This window comes from Brachypodium distachyon, chromosome 3 (assembly GCF_000005505.3).
Source record: "Brachypodium distachyon strain Bd21 chromosome 3, Brachypodium_distachyon_v3.0, whole genome shotgun sequence".
NCBI lineage: Eukaryota > Viridiplantae > Streptophyta > Magnoliopsida > Poales > Poaceae > Brachypodium > Brachypodium distachyon.
In genome coordinates, this window is record NC_016133.3 from 54050217 (window position 1) to 54066905 (window position 16689).

At 40.1% G+C, this 16689-nt stretch overlaps 2 protein-coding genes across 4 annotated transcripts; both read right to left on the reverse strand.

The window, feature by feature from the left end:
* Nucleotides 1-61: 61 nt before the first annotated feature.
* On the reverse strand, nucleotides 62-7525 carry LOC100844779 (diacylglycerol kinase 7). 3 transcript variants are annotated; one of them, XM_014900851.2, is made up of 13 exons: nucleotides 6971-7525; nucleotides 5735-5857; nucleotides 5365-5502; nucleotides 5199-5284; nucleotides 4711-4807; nucleotides 4164-4233; nucleotides 3577-3659; nucleotides 2867-2937; nucleotides 2400-2477; nucleotides 2134-2221; nucleotides 1627-1743; nucleotides 619-800; nucleotides 62-505 (listed from the first exon to the last, which is right to left on the reverse strand). In XM_014900851.2, exons 1-12 carry the CDS (start codon nucleotides 7364-7366, stop codon nucleotides 639-641), a joined length of 1509 nt encoding a protein of 502 aa, XP_014756337.1. In that variant the 5' UTR covers nucleotides 7367-7525; the 3' UTR covers nucleotides 62-505; nucleotides 619-638. The 3 variants fall into 3 exon arrangements, with proteins under 3 accessions (XP_014756337.1, XP_014756336.1, XP_014756338.1); XM_014900850.2 differs by having other exon boundaries at nucleotides 62-411; nucleotides 6971-7524; XM_014900852.2 differs by lacking the exon at nucleotides 6971-7525 and adding an exon at nucleotides 6584-6950 and having other exon boundaries at nucleotides 62-411.
* Nucleotides 7526-8006: 481 nt separating this feature from the next.
* Nucleotides 8007-16467, reverse strand: LOC100822250 (diacylglycerol kinase 3). The gene is made up of 13 exons (XM_014900853.2): nucleotides 15969-16467; nucleotides 14585-14707; nucleotides 14216-14353; nucleotides 14051-14136; nucleotides 13572-13668; nucleotides 13026-13095; nucleotides 12414-12496; nucleotides 11521-11591; nucleotides 10892-10969; nucleotides 9517-9604; nucleotides 9001-9117; nucleotides 8433-8614; nucleotides 8007-8321 (listed from the first exon to the last, which is right to left on the reverse strand). The coding sequence occupies exons 1-12, from the start codon at nucleotides 16350-16352 to the stop codon at nucleotides 8453-8455; spliced, it is 1497 nt and encodes a 498-aa protein (XP_014756339.1). The 5' UTR covers nucleotides 16353-16467; the 3' UTR covers nucleotides 8007-8321; nucleotides 8433-8452.
* Between the last annotated feature and the right edge of the window lie 222 nt (nucleotides 16468-16689).

Genomic DNA, 16689 nt, shown 5'->3' on the forward strand with positions numbered 1-16689 from the left:
ACTTGTACATGCCAGCCGCAAAAGCATTTGAAATGACTTCATCACGTCTAACCAAGGAATGTCCAAGAGGAAAGGAATTGTTGGATTACACAGAAAGTAAAGTTACAGCTTACATCATAGTGTTCTTCACCGCATTGTTTTTCCCACTTGACAATTTTTTTTACAATAGAAATCGAATTAAATTTGTTCCCCCACCAAAGGAACTAGCAGTACATGGTGGCGCATTTTGCTCCTGCCAAGACTCAACCATGGGTAAACTGTACATACGTAATATTCCGCTGCACCTGAGCCATCTCTAAGAAGGCCAATAAACATGCATCCACACTGCACGTGCTCCTGAACTGTACATAGTCTAACGATCTGCCTCCGTCCCAAAATAAGTGTCGCAACTTTTTTTCAAAATAAAGGATTCTACACAATGAAACGAGTTTAGACACGTGTCTATACAAACGTATATAGACAAAATTGTGATGCTTATTTTAGGACGGAGGTAGTATAATGCAATCTGGTATGAAATGGCAAGTGGATGATTAACGGAGTTAGCAGGAACGATAATGTTGTGCACGGCACAAATTAATGTCAATGAACAATAAGAAAATGAACTTTCTGAAATTTTACCTGATTAACTTAGAAAAATCTCATTGCTCCCCATTTATCATCAGCGAATGATAGGGAACTCTATTTATTTCCACAATGGTTGATTGGTCCTGGATGAGTGGTTGTTTCCATGGCTCTCCATCCATCTGAACGTATGCTCGATCCCACTCACCACCCTTCATTTCAATCTTGATAGCTGCAGCCTGATAGAAGGCCAATTTTTTTTAAATCGATTCAATTAATTAAGAGTTGGAATTTACACAAGCACTTTCGCACAGAAATAAAAAAGTAAACTAATGGAGCAACAATCTAGAGAAAATAAACTACAACGGCAGAAAATAGTCTAAGGCTTCCGGAGGATGAACCGAGTGGTACCAAGTGATTCTGTCCGTTAAAGTCTGAGTCTGAGGACACCTTTGAGGCCGGCAGCTTGTTCATTGTAGATGGAATCAACAGTTTTGATCGGGATTGAGGCACTTGAAATGCGATATTCCTTTCAAGCTAGATGAACCACCAAGACACACAAACGGAGGCATACAAAAACAACTCAAGAACATTACCCTACCCAGTGGGTGCACAAATGAAGGCTTCTTTTTATATACCTAGGTACTCTTCCGTGCGCTTTAAGAGTTGTGCACCTCCCCTTGAATGGGTGGAGCATGGAAAGCACTACCTGTATTTCATACTCTCTCCGTTCCAAAATATAAGGCCTACTGTATAACTTTTGTTGACGATCAAACTTTCAAAACTTTGACCAAGCTTACCACCAAAAATATTAACACCTACTATTTCAAATGAATTCACCGTGAAAATATATTTCATGATAGATCTAGTGATCGGTGATCCTGATTTGGGACTTTAAATGTTGTCACCCTATATTTTGGAACGGAGAGAGTACAACTTTTAGACTCGAGAGTGATTACATGAAATGTTTGGGTAGATTTAGTTTGCTTGTCAGCACGAGATAACTATCTCAGGATGGGGCAAAAATATTAATGGAAAAATAGGGCAACAAATAGATGCAAGTACCTGAGCAATGTGCTTTGCTTTGATCAGCTCAGCCATAACGAGTGAAGCATGCCAGCCTTCTTTCAGACCAAATATTTCAATCAATCCATCATCTGAATGGGCTTCAACAAAACCTCTCTGGGAATGAGAAAAAGAAGACATGTCACTTGTAACAGAAGGCACTCTGTGTAACCCCACCAGAGCTGAACTCTAGCTTGAAGCTACCACTTCTTCTAAAGATACAGTACAAATGCTAAAGCACACTTGCAATACTGCTTTAGTTGCTGACTTGCTGTCAATTTATCCTATTTGGTACAGCTAAAAAACACTTAACCTGGAGTAGGGGTGTTCATCACGGTTTTCTCCAACACATTCAAACTGGCATCTTGAACTCAAATTTTGCAAGACCAAATACGATGTTCAAAACAAATACTATGTACCTACCTTTTCCAGTTTCACCAAACTGACTAAACTAGAAAAAATAAAACTGAGAGATATATGCAATGTGCATGACCAAGCTCAACTAACCTTTTCGAGATAATCCGGTTTAAGATTACCCCATGGATGCCTTCCACTGCAGTAGTTGTACAAATTTAAGACCACTAGGGACCTAACACTGCAGGATCGACAGAGGAAAAGAAATATAAGCTCTACTTCTGTGATAACACGAGGATCGGTACATCAAGTTTGAAGGAAAAGTGAGAGCAACAATTATTCCCTAGTGGGGTTATTGGATTTTCTAACAATCCTAAGTATCATAGATGTTTAAAATGTAACGGATATCTATGACTTGCCTTGAAGGCATTTGAATTTGCTCCCATTCAGAACAATTGACCCTTTGAATGTAAAGCCGCAAAATGTTTTTAAGTCCCCTGCATCAAAAAACATTCTGTCAGGCCTGGACAGATGATTGAGACAAATGTATTTAACAAAGGAAGAAGAAGAGCATCTTACCTTCTCTCTCAAAAAAAAAAACATCTTAGCAATCTTGCACTTTATTCTCCGTCAAAATGCGAACAGGTAAAAATAATGGGTTGTTGACATTGCATAGTACTTCGTACTTGAATCGAAATCCTCAGATACAAACTAGAATAATATTATAGTATGTGGACTAATGCTACTGTGTAGAACTTTGTAGGTAAAATCCCTAATTAACCTTAAGCCACTATTGTGTCTAGAGGATAATCGAAAATAAAATAACTATATGATACTTTAAAAGTCCGAGAGTACTTTTAGAATACATGGAAAGTTAGTTATTTACCTTAGCTGAGGACTTGCTGTACAAGGTGTACAGAGCCATCCCTGTGTGCAGCCATATCCAGCATAAATCAACTGCATAAGGTAAAACCAAATATTATTAGCAAAATCACCTGTAGGGTGCACACCAGCATGACGTATATAAATATGCTACAGAAAAGGCATTGAAGGAAAAAAAACATTTTTTTTCAAAGCTACATATTCTAGAAGAACTTGCAATCACGTCCAGCTTATCTGTCAAGTATACAGCAAGATCCACATGATGATGATGATAATGATGATGATGATGTACATGTGCAATGAGTTCTTTTATGTCTGCAGCGTCACATGATTATCAGCATACCATACTTACGTGCTACTGTAGAAGAGACAGCTATGAAGATACTGGTAACCAGCACATGTTGAATGCAAGGATATATGCTCTTTCGACAGTCCTCGCTCATGATTAGATATTTTTTGCGCACACACTCATGAAAAGCTTAGTGCAGTTCAGCTTAGGATTTTTCTTTCATTACTAGGGTATATAGCTAGAGAAAATAGGTAATTTAGGCCCCAGGTTTAGACATAGGCCTCTTTTCACCCTTTTGCCCACGGACATTCTTGTCTAGCTCTGCAACTGCATATGTTTTTTCTAAAAAAAAATCACATTCTGCAATGATGAAACATATGAGAATTTTAAGACACTATACAGAATTAAAGAAGTACTTTCAGAACCTTATTTGCAACTGGTCCTTGAGCAAGATATGGCTTTTCATCTCGTAGATGGTGAAAGCCATATAAAACTTGAGCATCCATCCCTAAACAGAAAAACAAATGGTGCACTTAACACTGACTCAAGGTTCTAAGCTTAAGTTATATAATTTACCTAAATCATTGATATAGATTAGCTAGGCTGATAGGAAATAATGCAAATACTAAATCTCTTGGCGGTTTCAGTCGCAACCTTACAAATTTATATCATATATGGTCACAGTTACATTATGTATAGTTCTAAATTATGTTTTCACATCCATAATCAAGCTATTGAAGGATATTAAACTATGTGAAAAATCCAAAAGACATTATACCACAAAAAATATAGGTATATATCAATGTTAGACAACGCTACTCACCTATGAACCAGAGAGAAACTAGATATTACATGTATTATCCAGTTGGTCTGAACATAAATAAACCCTCAAGTAGATAAGAGTTATTTATTGAGCTTATTACCTCTATCGAGTTGTAATCATCATGTAAATTTAATGAGAAACAACAGAATTAGCTAAAACAAGAAGATTGATGAAGTATCAAAGGAATACCGATGCTAAGGTAGTTGTAGAATGTGCCTTTATAGCAAGAAGCTTCTTCAGGTAAGTCACTGCCATTCTCCTGCACCATATGTCCATATTACATTAGCTCTTTCTCAAAGACATATGTGCTTGCATGTTCTGAGAAAGCCAAAATATAGGAGCCACAGAAGAAAATAAATGCCAAAGCAATCGATCTATCAAACAATTCAACGAAGAGAAACAAACTGACATGCATTCTGAAATGGAGATTAGTATGCAAATATAGTAGTAAGTACAGTAGTAACTAACATTCTTTTCCTAGGCAAGTAATGGAATTTCTACATGAAATTAGTTTACAATCTTAATAGGCATGTTAAACAACTTGCTCAACAAAAGATCGAACAGTGAAAGATGATAGCATGCCAGTAACAGTACTGTCACATGTATTATGCGTTCATTGTTAATATATGTATTGTCGGAGCCTCTCCTACAGTTTTCGGTCAAAAACGTACAGGTTTGGGAAAAATTCTGTTTTTCGATTTGGATTATAAATTCCTGTTGAATTTGCAGTCAAAACCTTGCTGAACTCTAGCCGATCTGTGGGTTCAACTTGCTTAAGTGCATGCGGCAATTCTTCTATTTCTCCTACGGGCATTGTAATCACAGCCTGCCAGCTGCAAGAACAATAGTAGAGGTTCTCAGTGCAAAAACAGATGAAGAATGTATGTGCAATTATTAGAAAAAGCATCTAAAGCAGACACCAGAACTGGTCCTACAAAATAGTTGTTCTCGATACATCATTCGGCCTGTTCACTAAGTACACATATTATATGCATCAAGAGATAAGAAAATATGGCATTCAGGTTCTCTTATATGGATTGACAATTTTCTTTCTGCTATAAGCAAAAAAAAATTGAGGAACGATAAGCAAAATATATAGCAGATAGGTATATCATAAGTTTTACTCAGGAGGGAAAAAAAATAGTATTCAAATTTTAAGCACCAGCAATCAACAAAATGGATTTGAATCACATGTTCATAGGTGAAAATGGGCAATGATCTCACCTGTCAAGGTGGACGATGGGAGCAGTCCCTGCCTTGCTGAGATATCTTTTCACAGCAGAACGCCAGCCAAAGGGGAAAGAGCCACCCTGCGCTCGTGTTGATTAGTTTTTTAAAATTGAAAACAGAGAACTTAAATAAAACAATGGCATCATATATAGGCCCTTACCCACCCAAATGATCTAGCAAGGTCGTTTCCTGTACCAAGCGGGATGATTCCTGTGGGAGGAACTGGTTCCCTTTTCAACCTATAAAGATCTTGCAGACATCCAAGTACCCAGCCAACAGTGCCATCACCACCAGCAACCTGTCAGAAAGAACTAGAGGTCTAGAGCATGTAATGTTACACAAAATAGTGGGAAGACTGCGACAAACAATATGTGCACCTAAACAGTAGAGCAGAAACCTTTCATAAGGTAAAAGATAGTAAAACCAGCTTCTCAAATAGCTTTTAATAGCAAATAACAAGTGGAACATGCAGAGAACTCAAAAGGCTTCTATAGATGCAATATCCTTATGGAAGCCCATCAAGCACATACCACAATCCTCAATTTTCCACGGATGTCCTTTGCACAATTATCACCTTGGTCAGCCAACCTCTCCAAACAACTCAAACCATAGTGAACAAAATCAGAAGGCTTCACAATAGATAGATCGAAGACCTGAAAATAAATGGTTCCATCAGTAAGTACCATGTAGTTCAGGGTTTTCCAGAATAAACAAAGGAATGAGAAATAAAATTTTCCAAAAAACATGCTGTGACTTGTGAGTGCACAAATAATCCATAATTGACGTTATAAACAAGTATCAAAAAGTTAGCATGTCTTGTCAACCACAATAGCATGTTACATGAGTTTCACAAGCTCTTAAAGACGGCGCCCTTAAAGACCGTCACATTCCAAAGAAGTACTCCATATCCATTGTTATCACGGCCCTAGCTTATATCAGTTCTGACCCTTTTATACCACATAATGACGTCAAAAACCAATTCTCATATGCCAACCTCCAGTTTCAGAAATTGTTCCACAGTTAACTCACATAGAATCTAGTGTTGAGTACTACCTCCATTCCTAAATATAAGATGTTCTAGATTTGTCCTAACTCAAACTTCTTATGGTTTGACCAAGTTTATAGAAAAATGTACTAGCATCTACAATATCAAATAAGTAATACTATGAAGATATATATCGTGACGGGTTTACTAAATCATCAACATGAAACAAAATCAGCATCACCAAATGTCTCTGTGTTCTGTTACAAGAAAATGTCAGGTCAAAAATTACAGACAGTCTTATCACTCTCACTACTGTCACCTCAGAAGCATGATGCAACACAATATCTGCTCATAACTGTAGATCCTCAATCATTCCTACCTAGCTAGCACCTACCTTCCTATATCTTTTCATTCACCTGCTCATATCTTCAAGGCCTATATCAGGAAGTGAGACACGGTTTGCTGGAACCTTCAGAGAAACCCACGGTATAATCATTAATCTAGTGCAATGTCTCATAACGGTCTTCTGAAAACACAGGATATAGAGATACTGCCCACGTCACGCTATCCTCATCAGATCACAGGACGCATGGCTGCTCATGCTTCGCTTTATGGCAGTACCACTAATATCTGAAGCCCAAATAGCAGCCAAATTGCACAGAATCTTCCAACAAGCCACACCAAACCAGAGCGAGAAAACAAGTACAGTAACGACCAACACGAAAGCATACTTGGGACGCAGGGTTACACGAGCGGGCAAGCGAATCGCGAATGACATCACCTGCTCCTTGCTGATGAGCTCGTGCAGCCGCACCTTGAGCTCGGGCCCGTGCCTCCCGCCACTATTCGAGTTCACGAACACCACCATCGGCGTCACCACCGCCACTTCCTCCCCCTGTCCGTCCCCCTCAACCTCATCGCCCTTTGCCGCCGCCGCGGCAGCCACGCCGGCGGCCTCGTCCTTGGCCGCCACGGCCGCCGCAACCGCCCGTCGCGCGTACAGCGGCATGACGACCTGTCTCCGCAGCTCGACCTTGTCCACCTCCTTCCCCAAAACCCCGCACGCGCGCACCGACTCCCAGATCGATGCCCTCGCCGACTGAGCCGTGGACAGCGCCGCGTGAGGTGTGTAGCCCCCGTCGGCCGCCACCTCCACCTCTGCCTCCGATCGTTCCATCGCTACGCCTCCGTGGGTACAGTATCACACAGCTCAGCAGCTTCCAAATTGCTTTGTTTCGGTGCGAGCTCAACGAATCGGAGGGGAAAGTTGGAGCGCGGAATATTTCTTATTGTTAACGGGTTGTGCTCCTAGGAGGGAATAAAGTTTGACCAATGGGACGCCAAATAGGTGGACCTGAGCGCCTGGGAGTTTAGGTTTTACTTGTGGCTCTTGTTGCTTCTGTTTTTGACTCGAGTGATAGTATAAGCAAAAATCCAAAGCTAGCAGCAAAAACATTTGAAGTCATTATAACCCAAAAATCAAAAATCACACTTTAAGCCTAACCAAACAGGGTTTTCATCCGCACCATCCCCAATGACTCTGTCCAGCGCCCTCGCTCGCTGGTCATGGTGCACGAGACTTGCTCTACGTCTCCAGCATCTTCCCGGCGCTCACGGCGGTGGCGCAGCAGCCATCACGCACCACGCGGATGGCTAAATTTTGAAATGACATAATTTGGCTAAAATTTGTTTATATCCGTATTCTATTGGTCATTAGCAAATTCGGAGGAAGACTTGTACCCCAACAACACCATTGTACTTGTACATAGCTAGCAGCAAAAGCATTTGAAATGACGTCATCACGTCACACCAAGTAATGTCCAAGAGGAAAAGAATTATTGGATTAAAACAGAAAATTAAGTTACAGCTTATATCACAGGGTTCTTACCACATTGTTTTTCACACTGACAAAAAATATACAATAGAAATCGAGCTAAATTTGTTTTCCCTCGGAAGGAACTAGGATACAACATAACTTGCACGATACAGCAGTACATGGTGGCGCATTTTGCTCCTGCCAAGACTCAACCGTCATCAATAAACATGCATCCACGCTGCACCTGAGCCATCTCTAAGAAACTAGCTCCTGCTGATCCTAAACTGTACATAGTCTAATGATCTAGAATGTAACCCTGGCATGAAATGGTAAGCAGATGATTAACGGAGTTAGTAGAAAACGATAACTCTGTGCACGACACAAATTAATGTCAGTTAATAATAAAATGAACTTTCTGGAATTTTACCTGATTAACTTAGAAAAATCTCATTGCTCCCCGTTTATCATCAGGGAATGATAGGGAACTTTATTTATCTCCACAATGGTTGACTGGTCCTGAATGAGTGGTTGTTTCCATGGCTCTCCATCCATTTGAACATATGCTCGATCCCACTCACCACCCCTCATTTCAAACTTGATAGCTGCAGCCTAATAGAAGGGCGAAGTTTTAAACCGAAAGTCCGCCATAAGTTGAGAACTTGAAGTAAAGGAGGCAAAAACAACTTTTTTGAGGGAAAAACAACTTGAGAACATAGCGCTGCCCAGTGGGTGCACAAATGAAGGGTTCATTTTGACTACATAGGTACCCCTTCACGTGTTCTAAGATTTGTGCACCTCCCCTTCAATGGGTGGTGCATGGAAGCAGTACTAGTATCTACTAATACTTTTAGATTCGAGAGTGTCTCGTAGCTATCATAGGTTACATGAAATGTTTGGGTTGGTTTACTCCAGTATCTCTGGATGGGAACTCCAGTAGATCAATCCTTTGGTAAAAATATTAATGGAAAAATAGGGCAACAAATAGATGCAAGTACCTGAGCAATGTGCTTTGCTTTGATAAGCTCAGCCATAACGAGTGAAGCATGCCAGCCTTCTTTCAGACCAAATATTTCAATCAAGCCATCATCTGAATGGGCTTCAACAAAACCTCTCTGGGAATGAGAAAAACAAGACATGTCACTTCAGCAGAAGTAACAGAAACCACCCATGTAACCCCACCAGAGCTGAACTCTAGCTTGAAGCTACCACTTCTTCTAAAGATACAGCAAAAATGCTAAAACACACTTCCAATACTGCTTTAGTTGCTGACTTGCTATCAATTTATCCTATTTGGCACAGATAAAAAACACATAACCTGGACTAGGAGTGGTCATCAAGGTTTTCTCCAACACATTGAAACTGGCACCTTGAACTCAATTTTGCAAGTAGCCAAATATGATGTTCAAAACAAACACTATGTACCTACCTTTTCCAGTTTCACTGAACTGACTAAACTAGAAAAAAATAAAACTGAGAGATATATGCAATGTGCATGACCAAGCTCAACTAACCTTTTCGAGATAATCCGGTTTAAGATTACCCCATGGATGCCTTCCGCTGCCGTAGTTGTACAAATTTAAGACCACTAGGGACCTAACACTGCAGTATCGACAGACGAAAAAAAATGTGAGCTTGATTTCTGAGATAACACGAGGATTGGTACAGCAAGTTTGAAGGAAAATCCTAAGTGTGATGATGTAAGCTCCCTCAGTATCAATAGATGAAAAAAATGTGAGCTTGAGTTCTATGATAAGACAAGGATTGCAACAGCAAGTTTGAAGGAAAACCATCAAAGTAATTATGTAAGCATCCTATTTTGCGATGATATGCTGACAGGTTTCACAACAGTATACTAATGCACGTTGCAAATAGAGTTGAAAACATTGCAAATGGCACGCCCTTGACACACCAACTGATATGTAGTTATGTACATGGCAACCATCCGCACAATAATTAGTACTCCCTCTGATCCGTATTAATTGTCGAAATATTACATGTATCTAAACGCTTTTTAGGCATAGATGCATCCATATTTGAGCAAATTTGAGACAATTAATATGGATCGGAGGGAGTATATTTATTTATTCCTTACATAATTTGGGCATGGTCTAACATTTTGCAGTCAATACATTTCTTCGAAGGTTCTAAAGGCAAGTCCCAAGAAAAGGGCAGGCTGCCAAGACATACAAATATTTGTTTTTTGTGAGGATAAATCTGGGTTAATCAACTAGTATATGCTGATATAAATCCATTTCTTCGTTTAAAATTGTATGAAATCTACTCTCTCCGTCCCATATTAAGTGACTTTCTATTACATGTATCTAGACGCTTTTTAGACATAGATACATCCATATTTGAGCAAATTGAAGTCACTTAATATGGGACGGAGGGAGTAGATAGTTACTGAACCAGTGTCATCGTCTTTGAAAACTAATAGCTGTGTGTATCCCAATGAGCTTACAAACCAATACATAAACGCACAGATTGGTTTCTGTGCCTACTGAATAAATACCAATTTTCCTTGCAGAAAAAGAATCAATACTAATTTAATTTTTTTTTGGATGAAAAATCATGATCAGTCTACCAGTATTTTATACTGCGTAGTTCTCTTAGAATGTATTTTATACACCCTCCGATCCACAAAGTTAGTACAAATTTGTACTAAATCCCCGACACTTTTTATGGATCGGAGGGAGTAGCATTTAGTGTCACGGATAAGCATAGGTCATGTTTTGCCCAGTGTCGAATGCTAGTCCCTAAACTAACAGCAACAGCTATTGGGCAGAAGTTCATATACATAGTGTCAGCTACTCGATTTTTAACATTCCTAATAAGGATCATAGATGTTTAAATGCCTTTTTAATGTAACTGATATATATGACTTGCCTTGAAGGCATTTGAATTTGCTCCCATTCAGAACAATTCACCCTTTTAATGTAAAGCCGCAAAATGTTCCTAAGTCCCCTGCATCAACAAAACATTCTGTCAGGCCTGGACAGATGATTGAGACAATTTTCTGAAACAAAGGAAGAAGAGCATCTTAGAATCTCTCTCAGAAAAAAAGAACATCTTAGCACTGTTGCAGCTTATTCTCAGTCAAAATATGAAGAGGTTGGCATTGCATAGCACTTACCATATTACGAACTTGAATCCAAATCCTCAGATAGTAACTACTCCCTCAGATCCATAAAAAGTGTTCCCCATTCTGTACTAAGTGGGGGACACTTTTTATGGATCAGAGGGAGTAGAATAATATTATAGTATGTGGACTAATGCTATTTTAGAAGTTTTGTAGGCAATTCCCATAATGAACCTTAAGCCACTATTGTGTCTAGAAGATGGATCAAAATAGAATAACTATTTGATACTTTAGAAGTCCGAGAACATTTTACTTTTTTTCTTCTCAACGCATCTTGTGACCGACTTTGCACGGTGAGAATTGCACAAGCTGTTGCTTGTACAAGATGAAATGCTTTTCCTTTTAGAGAGAAATACATGGAAAGAAAGTTATCTACCTTAGCTGAGGACTTGCTGTGCAAGGTGTACAGAACCATCCCTGCGTGCAGCTATATCCAGCATAAATCAACTGCGTAGGGTAAACCAAATATTGTTAGCAAAACCACCTATAGGGTGCACAATAGCATGACATAGATAACTATGCTACAGAAAAGGCTTTGAAGCCAAAAAAAATATTTTTCAAAAGCTACATATTCTAGAAGAACTTGCTATCACATCCAGCTTATCTGTCAAGTATACAGCAGGATCCACATGATACTAACATGTGTGCAATGAGTTCCTTTATACATGTGCAACTTCACATGATCTATTCAGCAAGCCATACTTACGTGCTACTGATAGAAGAGACAGCTACGAAGATACTGCTAACCAGCAGATGTTGAATGCAAGGATATATGCTCCTTATTTCCTCAGTCCTCACTCATCAAAAGAGTTACTCCCTCCGTCCCAAAATAAGTGACGTGGATTTGTATATCTATACAAATCCACGTCACTTATTTTGGGACCGAGGGAGTACATAGTTCAAGTGGGAGTGGATTGAGTTACTGGCATCTTTTGCTTTTGATGATAGCTTGTAAAACGTTATTTTCCATGCTGGTTTGGTTGTAATGGTGGATGTTTTCTTGTATCGCTGGTATCCCCAGCTGAACCTCGCTGGCTTTCTAATAAAGCTGGCTCTAAAAAGCCTTTTCTCCACACAAAAAAAGAATTACATAGGCTTTAAAAAATCACATGATGGAATGACGAAACATATACTCCCTCCGTCTCTAAATAACTGACTTGGATTTGTATAGATTCTTATACAAATCCACGTCACTTATTTCCGGACGGAGGGAGTATATGATAATTTTAAGACAGTATGCACTACAAAATAAAGAAGTACATTCAGTACCTTATTTGCAACTGGTCCTTGAGCAAGATATGGCTTTTCATCTCGTAGATGGTGGAAGCCATATGCAACTTGAGCATCCATCCCTATCCAAAATAAATGGTACACTTAACAATGACTAAAGGCTCTAAGGTTAAGCCATATAATTTACCCAAATCATTGATCTAGATTAGCTAGGCTGATAGAAACAATGCAAATACTAAATCTCTTGTGGTTTCAATCGTAATCTTACAACTTTATATGGTCATAATTACATTCTGTATATTTTTAAATTATGTTTCTCACATCAATAATCAAGCTATTGAAGAATATGCAACTATGTGGAAAATCCAAATAACTATATACCACAAAATGATATTGATATATACTATATATCAATGTTAGGCAAGGCTACTGACCAATGAACTGGAGAGAAAATATATATTACAAGCATTATCCAGTTGGTCTGAACATAACACCCCCCCCCCCACCCCCACCACCACCACCACCCCTCAAGTAGGTAGGAGTCATTTTTTGAACTTATTACCTCTATTGAATTGTAGCCATCATGTAAACTTAACGAGAAACAACAGAATTAGCTAAAGCAAGAAGATAGATGAAGTATCAAAGAAATACCGATGCTAAGGTAGTTGTAGAATACACCTTTATAGCAAGAAGCTTTTTCAGGTAACTCACTGCCATTCTCCTGCACCATATGTCTATATTACATTAGCCCTTTCATAAAGACATATGTACTTGCATGTTCAGAGAAAGCCACAATATAGGAGGCCCCATCGTAGTTTGCAAGAGTTAGCAATTGACAGAAGAAAATAAATGCCAGAACAATCTATCTATCAAACTATTCGACAAAAAGAAACAAACTGTAACATGCATTCTGAAATACAGATTAGTGCACTGTACAAAGAGTAGCACCACACGCAGTTACTATGCAAACCTAGTGGTAAGTACTGTAGTAGCTAAAACTCTTTTCCTAGGCAAGTAAATGGACTTGCCACATGCAAATTAGCTTACTATCTTAACAGGCATCTTAAACAACTTGCTTAACAAAATATCGAATAGTGAAAGTCCGAAAGATGATAGTATGCCGGTGACAGTATAGGTTTGGCAAAAGTCTGTTTTTCGATTTGGATCATAAATTACTGTTGAATTTGTAGTCAAAACCTTGCTGAACTCCAGCCGATCTGTAGGTTCCACTTTTTTAAGTGCATGTGGCAATTCTTCTATTTCTCCTTCTGGCATTGTAATCACAGCCTGCCAACTGCAAGAGCAGTAGTAGAGGTTCTTAGTGCAAAAACAGATGAAGAATGTACGTGCAATTATTACAAAAGCACCTAGAGCAGATGCCGGAACTGGTACTGCAAAATAGTTGTTCCAAAATGACAATTAATATCTCAATACATGATTCGGCCTATTCACTAAGTATGCATATTATGCATTAATAGATAAGAAAATATGGCATGCACGTGTTGTTATATGGATTGATGATTTTCTTTCCGTTATCAGCAAAATATATAGCAGATAGGTTGTATCAGAAGTTTTGCTCAGGAGGGCAAAACAGTATTACTCAAATTTAAGCACCAGCAATCAACAAAATGGATTTGAATTACATATTCATAGGTGAAAAGGGGCAATGATCTCACCTGTCAAGATGGACGATGGGAGCAGTCCCTGCCTTACTGAGAGATCGTTTTACAGCTGAACGCCAACCAAAGGGAAAAGAGCCACCCTGTGCTTATGTTGATTAGTATTTTGAAATGAAAACAGAGAATTTAAATAGAACAATGGGATCATATTTAGGCCCTTACCCATCCAAATGATCTAGCAAGGTCGTTTCCCGTACCAAGTGGGATGATTCCTGTGGGAGGAACTGGTTCCCTTTTCAACCTATAAAGATCTTGGAGACATCCAAGTACCCAGCCAACAGTGCCATCACCCCCAGCAACCTGTCAGCAAGAACTAGTGCATGGATGTTACGCAAAATAGTTGAAAGACTGCGACAAGCATGGAAACAATATGTACACCTAAATAATAGAGCAGAAACCTTTAATAAGGTAAAAAGATAGTAAAACCCGCTTCTTGAATAGCTTTTAATAAAAATAACAAATGGGTCATGCAGAGAACTCAAAAGACTTCTATAGATGCAATATCCTTACGGAAGCCCATCAAGCACATACCACAATCCTCAACTTTCCACGGATGTCCTTTGCACAATTATCACCTTGGTCAGACAACCTCTCCAAACAACTCAAACCATAGTGGACAAAATCAGAAGGCTTCACAACAGAAAGATCAAAGACCTGAAAAATAAATGGTTCCATCAGTAAGTACTATGTAATTCAGGGTTTTCCAGAACAAACAGAAAAAAATGAGTAATAATATATTAATATTATTTAAAAAACATGCTGTGACTTGTTGATGCACAAATAATCCATAACTGATGTTACAAACAAGTATCAAAAGGTTAGCATGTCTTGCGGACCACGATAGCATGTTCAGTTTCACAAGCACTTCAAGACTATCACATTCCACAGAATTACTTCATATCCAGTGTTCTTCATGGTCTTAGCTTCTATCAGTTTTGACCCTTTTATTTATACCACATAATGACGTCAGCAACCAATCCTCATATGCCAACCTCCAGTTTAAGAAATTGATCTGCGGCTAACTCGGATAGAATTCAGTTGTTGAGTACTAATCATCAAAATGAAAACAAACAAGTATCACCAAATGTCTCTATGTTCTGTTACAGGGAAATGTCAGGTTAAAAATAACAGTCTTATCACTCTCACTACAGTCACCAAAGAAGAGGCAACACAATATCTGCTCAGAACTTTAGATCCTCCCACATTCCTACCTATGCACCTACAGTCCTATATCCTTTCATTCACCTCCTCAAATATCTTCGGAGGGAAGTGAGACAGTCTGCTGGAACCTTCACAGAAACCTACGGTGTAAGCATTTATAATGCATCTATCGCCCAACCATAATTTGTAAGATATCTGTCATCGTCTCAACAACCTACCCACCATAACCCCTCGTGTATCAAACAAATAAACAGAATACCCATCAATCAACTAATTAAGCGCATAACGATCTAAGCAATTTATACCTTACAGCATCAAACGGTAATATGGAGAAAAACAATCTAGTACAATGCCTCATATGAAGCATAACGATCTTCTGGAAACACAGGAAATAGAGATACCGGCCACGTCACGCTATCTTCATCAGATATGAGGACGCATGGCTGCTCGTGCTTCGCTTTATGGTATTACCGTAGTACCATTGTACCATGAAAGTACCAAACGAAGAAAAATCCATTAATCCCAGACAAAAGGGGGGGGGGGGGGGGGGTATTAGTTCCAACTAAATCTCTGAAGCCCAAATGGCAGCCGAATTCCACAGAATCTCTAAATCTCTTGCAAGTTCAACATGCCACACCAAACCAGAGCGAGTAACAACTACAGTAACGACCAACACGAATGCATACTAAGGGGGAAAACGCAAAATTGGGAAGCAGGGTTGCACGAGCGGGCAAGCGAATCGCGATGACATCACCTGCTCCTTGCTGATGAGCTCGTGCAACCGCACCTTGAGCTCGGGCCCGTGCCTCCCGCCGCTCTTCGAGTTCACAAACACCACAATCGGCGTCACCACCGCCACTTCGTCCCCCTCAACCTCCTCGCCCTTCGCCGCCGCCGCGGCAGCAACGCCGGCGGCCTCGTCCTTCGCCGCCACGGCCGCCGCCACCGCCCGCCGCGCGTACAGCGGCATGACGACCTGCCTCTGCAGCTCGGCCTTGTCCACCTCCTTCCCCCACACCCCGCACGCGCGCACCGACTCCCAGATCGACACCCTCGCCGACGGCGCCGTGGACGGCGCCGAGTGAGGCGTGTGGCCGCCGTCGGCCGCCACCTCAACCTCTGCCTCCGCTCGCTCCATCGCTACGCCTCCGCGGGTACAGTATCACACAGCTAAGCAGCTTCCAAATTGCTTTGTTTCGGCGAGAGCTCGACGAATTTGGGGGAAAAAGTTGGAGCGCGGACTTTATTATTGTTAACGGGTATATATAGCAGGGAATAAAGTTTGATTAATGGGGACGCCAATTAGGTGGAACCGTGGAGCTGGACTGGTCCCCGTGCTCTTTTCCGTTGTACCAAGCGCGTCGGTGTTCTCGGCTGTCGTTGTAGCAGTACTCCCGCTGTTTTCCGTCTTCTAGAGCCTGAGTCTAGACCACCAACGCTGATGGCTTTTCTCTGCAAGTAACGGTGAGAATGGC